At 35.7% G+C, this 14225-nt stretch overlaps 1 protein-coding gene across 2 annotated transcripts; it reads left to right on the top strand.

Moving 5' to 3' along the window:
* Positions 1-712: 712 nt before the first annotated feature.
* On the top strand, positions 713-12359 carry LOC125669847 (uncharacterized). 2 transcript variants are annotated; one of them, XM_048904665.2, is made up of 6 exons: positions 713-901; positions 6267-6506; positions 6863-6964; positions 9258-9353; positions 9464-9961; positions 11566-12359. In XM_048904665.2, the coding sequence occupies exons 1-6, from the start codon at positions 868-870 to the stop codon at positions 12132-12134; spliced, it is 1539 nt and encodes a 512-aa protein (XP_048760622.2). In that variant the 5' UTR covers positions 713-867; the 3' UTR covers positions 12135-12359. The 2 variants fall into 2 exon arrangements, with proteins under 2 accessions (XP_048760622.2, XP_048760624.2); XM_048904667.2 differs by lacking the exon at positions 6863-6964.
* The last annotated feature ends 1866 nt before the right edge of the window (positions 12360-14225 follow it).

Genomic DNA, 14225 nt, shown 5'->3' with positions numbered 1-14225 from the left:
ATTATCGATTTTTGTTTGAGCTATTTTATTTTCAAATACTCATTAACTTCCTAAAATTGTGTGTCCCAGCAGTTTAGGTGGTTGCATGATGTCCGATAGTCATCCTTTAGGCAATATATGAAGGCAGTGATGAGCATTTGTACCCACCGCGTGTGCATGAAAGTATATTTTGCGTCTCACTGTACATAAGAGTTCCACAAAGGGAACCAACTATTGGGCAACTCGGAAATTGCGTATTCCATCATTACCACCATAATTACATATCACATTCAGAAAATACTGTCTAGATTGGTCGTATTAGGGGTACGAAAACATCCTGGTTCAACAAGGGTTTACGAATAAGTAGTTCTGGCTTATTGTTATATTAATATTTTGCAATAAAAATATTCTGTATAGGGATAAGCTTTTATGTCAACTTGGAGGGTCACTTGTAGTGATTTCATCGACGAAATGAAAATAATGAATTTCAGGCAAAATACATGTAGGTATTTCATAGATAGTATTATCGTATCATAGAATGTAAGTCCAACAAATTCTGTCAAATGTATAATTCTTACATAGGCCTACATGAAGTTAATCCGCTGCATGGAGGTTTTTAACTTTAAAGATAGCTATCTAGAAAAAGGTGTATTAAGTTTTATTGTCAATCAAGCAATCAAGGGGAACACTTGCGAATCCCCCTTTTTAAATGCCTCGTGTGTAAGATCAAACAATATATAGCTGTCAGACCTAAAGGCGTTGTGTTTTAACTTGACATGGATTTAGAGAGTTGGGTATAAAACTGGAGACTTTGATAAGTTTTTCCATGTTTAAATATAAGATAAGACGTTCGATTTCTATCAATGTTCATGTACTTTGCTGTGCGAAATGGCAGGGAACGTAATAAAGGTGGAAGTTGACGGTAAGTTAATTCTTTCGTGGACAATAAGGAATGATAATGCAGTGAATCGGAATCTATATAACTACATGTTATGGATATCCTTTAATCTGAAATAGAATTATTTGCAATTTTTCCGCGACGAATTTTTTCTTTCTTCTCAAAAATGATCATAATTAAGCTATTAAAATCGTAAATGTTGTTCCTTGAACAACGCGTGACACGGAATCTTATTCTGGGCAACTATTTAGATAATTTTCTTTATTCATTTTTAAAATGTTATATTGAAGTATAATTATTCATTTCCAGTGACTTTCCATATAAAAAGCCTGAGTCTTGCTAAAAGTAACTTTTTGACTGAACCAAAAGTTAGAGGTACACTTGCTAATCTGGATATGTGTTGATTTACAACAGATCTTGTTAGATTATCGCGAGATTAACATTGCTAAACATTCCTGTTACAAAACACCTCACAATCCTCAGATTATTGGCTGTTATTCTTGATTATACATGTACACAGTTTGCAGAACTTGCACTGTACATAAGTTTGTCATAAAACAGGTTTAATTTAAAACTAAGTAAAAGATTTGATGATGATTGAAAAAGACGGATATCCCAAACCCAATAATATTTTTTCTACTAGATTATGTATATCTTAGATTCACAATCAAAACACGGTGTAAGTGATATTTAAACTCTATAAGCTCTTTGTGTATCCAACTCTGTCGCCAGTAGGGTATTATTCATGTGCATTGAAATGAAGTCTAATGGGAAATTTCGGTGTCCTCTCTATTGATTAAACGAGAAGACATTTGCATAATGTGAAGAAAAAAATATGTAGTCGAAAAGACTTCGTTATTCACCCATCTTAATCTATAATTCCAGATGTTTTTCAAATTTGATATTACTGTAGCTAAATTTTAGGTTTTACGAAAGCTTAGGACTACGGAGAGTATATATATTGCCCATCTACTTGTTGTTTGGAATGGCGACAATATTACATTTCATTAATGTCAAGCTGTTGACGTTTAAACATTCTATATCGACTTCCAAAAAGTCAAAGAAGGTGTTGCACGTCTCATGTTCATTTCCCTAAAGGTGTTACATGAAAGATGGACAAATTTTAGTTATTCAAATACATATATGATAAAACCAATTGGAACGTATGTCTTGATTCAATAATTTTTGAAAATAAGTTTAAAAGACGTTTATCGACAGAATTAGCCAAAATATTTCGAGTTTAAATCAAACAATAAGCGATTTGTATGATTTTTAGCGTTAAAATGGAGGGATATCCCCGAATTTCAGAAAAACTGCCACCGTGAAACAAAATGAATTTAGCATGAGCATGTTCTTCGTATTTTCCTCTAAAAAACTGTCGCTTTGAAATTTTGTTTCACGAGGGCATATTTTTTTGCACCAAAAAAAAAAAAAAAAAAAAAATAGAAACGACTTCACTACTTCACCTGTACGTTAATTTTCCTCAGTAATGTATGGTCTACTGCGTGGTTCGGTGGATAAGGTCGTCGACTCGATCTTAAATGTAAAGATAGTTTCTAATTTTAAAACGACCGGATTTGACTCCCTCACGAACATATTTTTTTTTTTTCATATTCCTTTTCCATCTAAATTTTTTTCTTAATTAAAACACGCTTCTAGTTTTTATAAATGTTTCATGTCAAATCGCTGTTTATTACCATGTGCCGAGTTTGAAATAAGCTTCCAACCTGGACACTGTTTAGTTTGTGAATAAGACTCTCAACAAACACGCCGAATACAGCATGCAATATCTGTGTTTTTATAGTCAAGGCTGCTAGCGAGAACTTGTATGTTTTTCTGAATGAAAGTTGTTGACAAAGGCATGGTGCCTTTTTACGGAAAACCGTTGTGAACTTTGCAAATCTTTGGAAGAAAAACTTTAAGGCCAAACGAGGTAAATAACCGTTAAACAATTTGAGTTTATATGTATTCCAGTAGCAAATTGCTATGTTGAATCAATTTTTACAGGTGCATGTACTTTGAATAATGTTTAATTTTATTAATGCGTATTAAACTTCCCATATTTTGTTTTGTGGCCAGAGTCATGTACAGTTGCCAATTGTTGGTTGTAGAAAATAAAACATACAAGTATAAGAGCTTTTGGACTGTAGTAGTATAGAATATTAAATATTTGATACACTCGTAACATGTAACCCTATACATTGTATCTGATACTCAGGAAAAAAAGAAGACAATTTAATTTTCACGATTTCAAAACTTATCTTTAGACTACATGTATAATGTATTGACACATAAAATGTATTAGGCTTGTCCCTAGTACTGGGGAATCCTTCAGGTATTTAAATGGCAAATACGCAATGAATATAAATGTGAATGAAGGTCAGTTCTACGTCACGAATGTTGGCACGGAGCTCCGATTAGGGAAAATTCCCACTTCTGTGCAACACCCTCTTTCGTTATACTTATCCCGATAAAAGTCGTCCTATCCTATATCTTTTTTACTTTTGATAATATAAGGTCGACTTCCTTGAAATTTTCATTTTGGTTTAAAATATTTGAACGCACTGAAATAAGAGACCCACAGGCCTTATTGGTCACCTGAGTACTAGTGAAAAGTATCACTACTCCCAAGGGCTATGAAATCTAGAGCGAAAATTTCATGTTCTGAATGTCTTAGCTAAATTCTAATGTTCAGCACAGTATACAACAAGACGTGTTCTTAAAACTTCACTGCCTTCAAAAGTGCATACACTGACGAAAGGCTTTACACAATATATGTATTAACATTAAAAGATATGACTAATTTAGACCCATCCTAGAGTCAAAACCCTGGGTTGTGAAATTCACCATTTTTGTACACCCTTTTCTGCTATTCCTAAGTATGATTTAGATTTTGTACAGTATCACCAACTTAAACAAGTCCTTCAAATCGTTATTATAATTTTGACACCACCCTGAAAAAAAAAAAAACCTTACCCCGGGGATCATGAAATTTACAATTTTGGTAAATGACTATCTACGCCTTCTAAATGAAAATTTTTCACTGTTCTTATTATTTATATGTATTTACAGGATAGGTCGCCCCACTGGCAACTCGTCCCCTTCATGTTATGACTTTATTACGTGTACGACTTATCTCGTAATTACAGTGCGACTTGCATATTTTTTTCATTCTGCTAAGTTGACCCCACTAGACTTTCTTATTTTTTTTTTTTTTTTTATGAACTTCATCTTAAAACGTACCCATTGGTGTGGACTTTAATCACAATATACTACTTCTTCTTGAGAACAGCATGCCTATAATTTATGAAATTTATATGCAAGTATCCTCTACATGCACAATAATAATTACTGGCAAAGGCACATATTATAGATTATACCATAGAAACAATGATATTCAAAATGTTACATAACATAGGCACATATTATAGATTATACCATAGAAACAATGATATTCAAAATGTTACATAACAAAGGCACATGTTATAGATTATACCATAGAAACAATGATATTCAAAATGTTACATAACAAAGGCACATATTATAGATTATACCATAGAAACAATGATATTCAAAATGTTACATAACAAAGGCACATATTACAGATTATACCATAGAAACAATGATATTCAAAATGTTACATAACAAAGGCACATATTATAGATTATACCATAGAAACAATGATATTCAAAATGTTACATAACAAAGGCACATATTATAGATTATACCATAGAAACAATGATATTCACAATGTTACATAACAAAGGCACATATTATAGATTATACCATAGAAACAATGATATTCACAATGTTACATAACTTTGATTAATTAAGAAATGAACATCACTTTTGAGCTGTTCATGGTCAGTATGAACGGATTTGGATTTGAGGCAAATTCTGTGAATCGCGCTATTTTTAAAAGAAAGTCAATATCAATACTAAGCAATTTAACTGTCTTCATAGGATATATTGACACCTTGGATGGAAAAAAACAACTTGTTGCTTGTCATGAGTTTTGCTCGAAACTTGTCAGGATTTGCTTGCATACAGTTAAAATGAAACCAATCTATAAGTGTGTTACTATCTTTAACCAGACATTGTATCATAAAGTCTAAACCAGGGCTTGACATAGATAGTGTATCGTCATCGGCATAATTGTATAATATCCCATGTTCAATAAGATAAAAGGTATCATTGATGAAAATGTTGAATAGAATAGGTCCGAGTATACTTCCCTGGGGTACTCCCTTGTTTATCTTCCTAGTTAACTTTTTTACATGCTTTTTCTTTGATTTAGCAAATAGTCAAACAAAACTGTTTCGGAAACGCGTCCATGAAGTGTACGGAAACCATTTTGTTGCTTGTTTACTTTGGGAAACAGTAATGATGCAAATTCAAGGTTATTTTGATATTAAACATTACATTTTAACCAAGAAGATTTCGATAGATAGGATGTGGTCATCAACTTGATAATTTACGGTCTTCATTAAAAACGTTCGCTTGAATTCGAGTACACAACAAATGGCTTAGAAATTATAAGTAACGGACGGAGATAAACAAACAATTGTTTATGTGAATGTAACATTTTTACCGATCAGGTCAGCTGCCATTTCTTTGATGACCGTAATACATGTATATGCTATGGTCATCGGCTTGTGCACAGTGAATCTAAATAAATGTTCCGATTCGCTACTCTCATAAAGATAAGTTTAAGGAACAAAAACCCTTGGCTAGTGAAGATGCCTTAAAGAAGTCTTAATTTCGACTTGCCTAGATGGTGGAGCGGACTAACGCGCGCTAGTTACAAGCTGTTAAGAGATTTGGTTCCGCTGGTCGTGAGTTCAACCCCGGGTAGGGGCGGAAATGGGTATCAAATAAAGTGAAATTATCTGTGCTTTATATTAAATATTTCTTCACTTAGGGCAGTTACATTCATTTAAGAGTTCATTGCTATATCTGTGCTTGTGATATATATATATATATATATATATATATATATATATATATATATCATTCTTCGTGTCGTTGGTCATTTTAGTGCTTTATATAATAATTTTTTGTATTTGACCTTGTATCCATGTTGTGGATCCGACACTCTGAGGTATCGGGTGTTGTTGGAACTTTAGTGCTTTTATATATATATATATATATATATATATATATATATATATATATATATATATATATATATATATATTTCACATTTTTCACGCGCACTTCTTGTTGGCCGCACGTTAACTTTCTTGAAGAAGAGAAGACGTGTTATATAGTTACATTAAACCGTTCGGTTTCAAGTTTCTTACGTCCACGTAGGTAACTCAAATTAATTTACTTTGAAGATTCATTGATTTTCTGGTACTTTGAAGAGATATTGATTTTCTATCTACAGATTTCCGTGAAATTATTCGTAAAGTTTCACCATACATCGTCAGACAGTGGAGAGAAGTGTGCCGTGACCTAGGTGTGTCTGAAGTGGATCTACTTCACCTGGAGAAAGCAAGCTTCAGTATAAAACCCTCCAACTTGGCATTCCGAGGACTCTGTCTTTGGTACGAACAGAATGGCAAGCTCGCAACGAAGGAACGACTCATTTCTGCATTGAAGAGAAACGGGTTACGTCGAGCTAGAGGTATTATGAAATAGTCAACCTTTAGTTAATGATGCGGAGACAACAATATGAAGCGGTTCTATCTGCACATCACAGTTAAACATAAGTCTTAACTCTGTATTGGTTTTTTTTAAAAAAACAATCAGCCGAAGGTATGACGAAATCGCCGACTTGTTTATTAGTCAATCATGACAAAGACATAACTAATCAATGTCGTTCCTTGCTCTCACTTACACTTAAGTGAGTGTAAGGAGCGATAACTCTGGGTAGAGATTGATAACTAATGGCTTGATATCGAGTTTTATATCTTAAACTATTGAAAAATTGAAATATTGTAGCATAATCAAATAGCAATGATTTGCAATAGTAAATTTCAGAGGAGGCAGATAATATAACCCTAAAACAGCTTATTGTCCGGCCGTCGTCGTCACTTCCGATATCCACCAGAGTTCGATCCGCCAAGAGGAGGAAATCTTCAGGTAATGCATCATTCCTCTCACCAGAGTGCGCGGTACGCACTTGCGTAACACGCCCTCTGGTGAGAGAATGATAATGTGTGCTTGTTCGTTATCTATTCCTTGCGTGCAAAACTTTCATAAAAATGAGAATGCAGCCAAACATATGGTTTTCTCGTGAATTACAGAATTCAACTCTTGAAAATTACATTAATTACTGTTTGATCACTTGAATTGTTCAACTTTTGCAAGTCACATTAATGTTTCATAAATCCCATGGGGATCCGGGTTAGAATAGGTCCTCAGTACCCCTTGCTTTTCGGAAAAGGCAACTAAATAGGGCGGTCCTTCGAATGAGACCGCAAAAACCGAGCCTCGTGTCACAGCAGATGTGGTACGATAAAGATCCCTCCCTGCTCAAAGGCCGTAAGCGCCGAGCGTAGGCCTAAATTCTGCAGTCCTTCACCGGCAAGTAGTGTTTTCTATCTATTCCTTATATTGACGCCATCAGTTGAGAACTGTGGTGCGCGCCCTCTGTATTCAGCGGAAGTGAAAAATCCCATTAGCAAATGTTTACATGTATCTGAAATGGTCTAGATCAATGGGTATGAAAACTATACGGACATGACCTATACTTCAAATTGGTCAGTACAATATTTTACAACTCATTCAAATAATCGAGATATATATTCTGTCCAGTTAATGTAATAATTGAAAGGAAAGTTAAATATCTTCAATAATTGACGACAACTTCTCGAACTATAAAGCGATTTATTTAAAAACTACCGCGTGGTGTGTATGAGCCAAACTAGCTCAGTAAATATATCATTCCATATTTTTCCCTTATATCGATCGAAATTCTAAATTAGGGATACTACACTTTTTTGGAATGCTTCGTTATATCGACGTCATTAGACGGGACGTATTATGTTATGGCGCTGTCCGTCCGTCCGTCCCGGGTCATGTTTTCCGGACTTTTTTTCCGTTACGGATGCATGTGCAACTTTGAAATTTTGTCATAATATCTCCCTCAAGAATTGTAAGAGTGAGTATATGCATTTCAGCTGGATTGGTCCATCCTTGACCTACTTTAGGGCTATAAGTAGGTCAAACAGTTTTCCGGACTTTTTTCGTTACAGATACAGATAATGCCCTGAAATTTACAAATAAGCTTCCTTTCAGAGAAATACAAGTTCAGAGTGCATTTCAGCTGGATTGGTCCGTCCGTCCGTGACCTACATTAAGACTAAAAGGAGTTCAAATAGTTTTCCGGGCTTTTTTTCATTATGGATACAGATATTGCCCTGAAATTTAGTCGGAGGCTTCCACTCGGAGGAATACAAGTTCAGTTTGCATTTCAGCTGGATTGGTCCATACATGATCTAATTTTAAGCTATAAATATGTCAGACAGTTTTCCGGGCTTTTTTCATAACGGATACAGATATTGCACTGATATTTAGTCATAGTCTTTCTCTCAGAGGAATACAAGTCAGTTTGTATTTCAGCTGGATTGGTCCATCCTTGAGCTACTTTTTGGAAAAAATAGGTCCAACAGTTTTCCGGGCTTTTTTTCATTACGGATACAGGTATTGTACTGATATTTAATCATAGGCTTCCTCTCAGAGGAATACAAGTTCAGTTTGCATTTTAGCTGGATTAGTCTATCCTTGACCTACTTTTTGGAAAAAATAGGTCAGAGTTTTCCGGACTTTTTTTCATTATGTATACAGTTATTGCCTTGAAATTTAGTCAGAGGCTTCCTCTTGGGGGAATACAAGTTCAGTTTGCATTTCAGCGGGATTGGTCCGTCCTTGACTTACTTTTCGGAAAAAAATAGGTCAAACAGTTTCCGGGGTTTTTCCATTACGGATACAGATATTGCCCTGATATTTAGTCAAAGGCTTCCTCTCAGAGGGATACAAGTTCAGTTTGCATTTCAGCTGGATTGGTCCATCCTTGACCTACTTTTGGACTTCAAATAGTTCAGACAGTTTTCCAGGCTTTTTTTCATAACGGATACAGATATTGCCCTGATATTTAGTCAAAGGCTCACTGTCCGACGGGCGTATATTGTACCGTTTGCGGTACTCTTGTTTTAAAATGTCATATCACTGATCATAATAGATGAACTATTCATTCATAAAACAAGAAGGGGGGTACCTGAAGTCCTGTTCACAAGCATCTATGTGTTGTACGTGTGTTGTTTATAACTTTAAGAACAGAGATGTTCTTAATCATGTTGTAGTTCATTAAAATAAGAATGTGCGATTACAGATTCAAAATATCCAGTGCAGTGTATATACATATCATCTCCAGGTGCCCCACCCTCTTTGCAAAGACTAAGAAGCGGAAGTGCCAAATGCACAAGAATACGGTCGGCAAAACGGAAGTATATGAAAGAGGAAAAACCACGTGTGTTGAATTTAGTGCACGAGTGGTATTTTTTAATATTATGAACATTTTCTGTAGGTGATCCGTCATTGCAATAGTATTTGTTTAATATTATGATTTTTTTTTTATAGGTGATCTGTCATTGCGGATAAGGGTGACTCAAATCACAGCTCAAGAAGACGTGAGTGGACTTTGGCGAGATAAATCAAGAGAAATTTGTGACGCCTTTTACTCGTGTGTTGTGGATAATTGTGAGGATTATATTATTGGATTGGAGAAAGCACTTGATATGCCAGACTTGGTTGTCAATGACATTAGAAAGGACAGTGTCATTACAGCTAGTGTTCAGTGTGGAACTCTTGGAGCTTTGGAGTCGATCAACCAAATGTACAAATCCAGGAGACTGGTCTCACTGTGTCAGGCAGTGTTTACAAAGGAAATATCTTTAACACACATTGGAGTAAAGAGTTTAGCGTTAGATTTAAGCATTGATCCGGATGAACTCGAAGAATGTCGAGATTACCTACTCTCTAGGAAATTTAAGGAAAGCGTTGTATTTCACCCTACCGACACACTGTCCATTCCACATGCTGAAGAGCCCAACATAGACAGAATACCCCGAGTAACAAGTGCGTGTTTTCAAATCAATATATTCACCAGATACGTATTAGTGTCCTTGAAAATTTCCGGATTGTGGGGGAAAAAATAACAATATAAATCCTCTTGAAAACCTCCTTTGAAGTCGTTTTGATAAAGACGCCGTTACGTTTCAGCAATTTACACATCGATTGAATTACACTAGAGACGAAAGTCGCCATCAATTTATACATCGATTGAATTACACTAGAGAAGAAAGTCGCCATCTTGAAAAAATATCCCCACTCAGTTCCATGCCTGTTTCTGTACGCTAAACTAACAATTTATTGGATTATCGAGGCAAAATTTGCTGCAGCTATGATTTTACTAAATGCTGATGTAACTGTCACCGGATGACACGCGTTCCATCAAAGGAAACCGCGTGTCAACCGATGACATCGTCATTTAGGAAAATCATCGCTGCAGCGAATTTCGCCACGATAGTGCAATAAATTGTTAGTTTAGACACAGGGGCTCGTCACGAATTGACCCTCTCTATTCTATATTTACACAAGGGAGGAATCCAGAATCCTAAAACTCGCTAACTCAAATTTTCATTCGTCTCCTTTTTATATTTCAAGGACGTTAAATCTAACAAGTCGAATCTCGATCGATCGAGGAAGGATCATAATTTGTAAAAATACCTAAAAATCTGTTTGCACCGGCAATAAATATGAAGAACCAATGCATTTTCTGTCGGTTTTGAACCACAGGAACTTTTCCTCAATCACCCAAAATAGAGACGCGTTCTCATTGGTCAATTCAATTCGCTCAAGATTATGCTGTACTATCGGGTCAGAATGTTTTGATCGCCGGTGTTACAGGCACAGGGATTTTTTTTTTATTAAGAAATAATGTATAAAAATGTTCTCTGCTCTCAAACATGTGTGAGGAAAGCCAAATACATGGTCTATGTATGGGATATGATACTCAGGTGACCGAGAGGCCTTTGAGCTCGGGTTTGGTGTACAATTGAATTGACCAATAAGAACGCGTTTTCTATTTTGGGTGATTGAGGAAAATGTTCCTGTGCTTCAAAAACGACAGAAAATGCATTGGTTCTTCATATCTATTGCCGGTGCAAACATATATTAGGTATTTTTACAAACTATGATCTTTCCTCGATCGATCGAGACCGGAATCGTAATATTTAACGTCCTTGAAATATAAAAAGGAGACGAATGAAAATTTTAGTTAGCGAATTTTGGGATTCCGGATTCCTCCCTTGTGTAAATATAGAATAGACGATGCCAAATTCTAATAAGACAAATATTTCGTGACGAGCCCCTGTGATTTAGAGTACAGAAACGGGTGTTGAACTGAATGGGGGTATTTTTCCAAGATGGCGACTTTCGTCCCTTGTATGAACATGATACTATTTGCAGGGGTGTGATTTAAACGATGTATTAATTGCCGAAACGTGTTGGTATTTTTATCAAAACGTCTCCAAAGAAGGTTTTCAAGAGGAATCATATTCTCATTTATTTAATTTATTTATTTTCCATAATCCGGAAGACAAGCGCCTGTGATTATGATACCATAGTAATTGTATAGTAAGTCCTTCATAATTTTGTTCTTCATATTACTATCTTTCCAGCGAAACAGGAGAAAACCAGTATTGACATGTCTGAGTGCAAAACACAGTTCACTACAAAACTGGAAAATTTGAAGCATCGCTACGGCGTTTTTGAAGAACATATAGACGAGTTCTTGAGAACGTTACAAATTATACTTCCGAAAGGCCAAGGAAGTATTAAGAACCTCGCGAGTGTTATCGGTCTACATTCTTATTTACTATCGACCGAAGGTGTTGGATCTGGAGTTCGAACAGACCTTGTACGAGAATATCTTGCCATTGTAAACAACATCCGGTTATTTGTGGAAAATTTCCGGGAAGAGTGTGATGAGTTGCTAAGCGATAGTGATACGAACGATATGGATTCTGGTAATTCTGGAAAAATAGTTAGATGTCTGTTAGAAAATGTAGAAGACATGTTGCAGATTGAACAAGAGTTTGAGGAAGACACTACTGTGTTAGACCGGAAGTTGAGTAGTTATGAGCAGATGTTTTGTGGTATGTTATGCCACATCCCACTCTTGTTTGAGAAACTTTCTACAGTTCTTCACACCTTGCCAACAAATGTTCAATCAACGTTGGATTCCTGATACGTCTGTAGAAGATCACTTATAAACGTTGTAGTATATGGTTTACAATCAGTTCGACCGCTATTGAATTGTAAAGTACACCATTGATACTCAAAGGGGCTTTGGCGGTGAAACCTTAAATTTTGTCTTAATAGCAATACATGTATAGAGTTTCATTTTCGTGATCTATTGACTTTAAAAGCTACTGATGATTGACAATGTCTGACATGTCATCTACTGGGGGGGGGGGGGGGGAAATCACTGTCTTCGGTACAACTGCTGTGCAAAACATCCAACTTTAATGCACGGCATTACGATTGCCTTCAGTGCAGTCGTACATCCAGACGCCTGACAATTTTAATGTATGGCATGACGACTGCCTTCAGTACAGTCGTACATCCAGACGCCTGACAATTTTAATGTACGGCATTACATTATGTACGATTGCCTTCAGTACAGTCATCGATCCAGACGCCTGACAATTTTAGCGGCTCACAAACTTTTCTGTTTATTTTTACACCGAGAGCAAATAAATCCCGTGCATATAAATGTTTTTGAACAGCTTCATTAAAAGTTTTGAAATTTCTTGAGATTTTTATAACAATGTAATTTAATTAAAGAAGTTCCCTCGATAAGTTTAAAGAAGCTATATCTAGTGCGCATGAATACATGATGTAAGCAAATTAAAAGTCACTGGCGATTGAACATGTTTATGAAACATGTGACGTATGTATAAATTTATAAACTGCAAAAATAGATTCATCCGTAAACATGAAAAAAAAATAATAGTGTAATTAAATATTTTATAACAAAGAAAGTAAATATCTCGCTAAAGCATGGTAAATATTTTGAAAATGGTATGGGTCTATTACGACTGATTAATACTCCCTGTTGATGCCTCATCGAAAGTGTGTAAAAGCCTAAGTCATGTGACTATTTCTGCGGGAATCCTCACGTTCAGTTTGTTGTGTATTCGCATTCAAATTATTCTACAGCCATATAAATAATCACATTTACCGTATTTTGCCGAATATATTTAATACGCACCCCCTTTTGAGGCCTGCAAATTGAGGAAATATCACAGTCCGTGTGTACAATTCTGACTAAGCGGTATTGTTGTCCTTATACACACTACAAAGCGGTAATATTCACTGAATATTTTCTTGGGGGGGGGGGGATAATGTTAATTTCAGCAAAGCACGAGATTTTGTAGCAATAAAGTTTTAACAGACTCGATATTTTCTTTATTTAAACTTCAAATCAATTAAATAGCCAACATTTTAAGAATCGAACGAGTGTTCAATGAAAGGCGAAGACAACGAACAGTGATAAATCTCATAACGCCCATAAGCAACCAGAGATGGGATCAGGTGCCTAGGAGGAGTAAACATTTCCTGTCAACCGATCACACCCGCCCTGAGCCCTATATCTTGATCAGGAAAACAGAGTTATCCGTAGTCAAAATCAGTGTGCCAAGAACGGCCTAACAATTGGTATGAAATACGTCAGACAGCATTTGACCCAATGATAGGTTGTAATGGCAAACTAGATCGTTATAACGACCATAGAATTTGCAAAATGCTGACTTTAAACGAGACTGTTAGAACCCCTGCACCATAAACTTGTTTGTCAGTAGACTGACCATAAGCAGAACAAGCTCTTGCGTATCGAATCAGTTGAGAGATATAAACACCATATGCAGGTGATAATGGAATATTGCTACATAAATATGGGAAGTTGACGATGGAGAAGCTGAAATCATTCCGTTTGTCATAAAGTTGAGTTGTTAGTTTGCCGTTAACATCTACTTTCAATAAAATATCTAAGTATGAAGCAGAGGTTGACGACTCTGTGGTGTCTTTTATTTCGAGTTCACTAGGATATATGAAATCGACATATGAATGAAAATTATTACTGTTAATAGATAATACGTCGTCGATATATCTAAATGTCGAATTGAAGGCCACAGCGAGATATTTTTTCTCACGTAGAAGTTTTTGAATAAATTCTGCTTCATAGGAATATAAAAACAGGTCAGCTAATAAAGGAGCACAATTCGTGCCCATCAGAATTCCAACAGACTGTTGGAAGACCTGATCACCAAAGACCACG

Source organism: Ostrea edulis, chromosome 4, assembly GCF_947568905.1.
Source record: "Ostrea edulis chromosome 4, xbOstEdul1.1, whole genome shotgun sequence".
Classification (NCBI taxonomy): Eukaryota; Metazoa; Mollusca; class Bivalvia; order Ostreida; family Ostreidae; genus Ostrea; species Ostrea edulis.
Note: the sequence above shows the minus strand (reverse complement) of the source record. Positions and strands in the feature narration are given on the sequence as shown.

Bases quoted from the DNA above. Each gene is read 5' to 3' on its own strand.
- LOC125669847 (XM_048904665.2), top strand. From the start codon at position 868: ATGGCAGGGAACGTAATAAAGGTGGAAGTTGACG. The intron at 6,507-6,862 runs GTATTATGAAAT...AGTAAATTTCAG, and splicing joins CGGGTTACGTCGAGCTAGAG to AGGAGGCAGATAATATAACC. The intron at 6,965-9,257 runs GTAATGCATCAT...TATCATCTCCAG, and splicing joins CAAGAGGAGGAAATCTTCAG to GTGCCCCACCCTCTTTGCAA.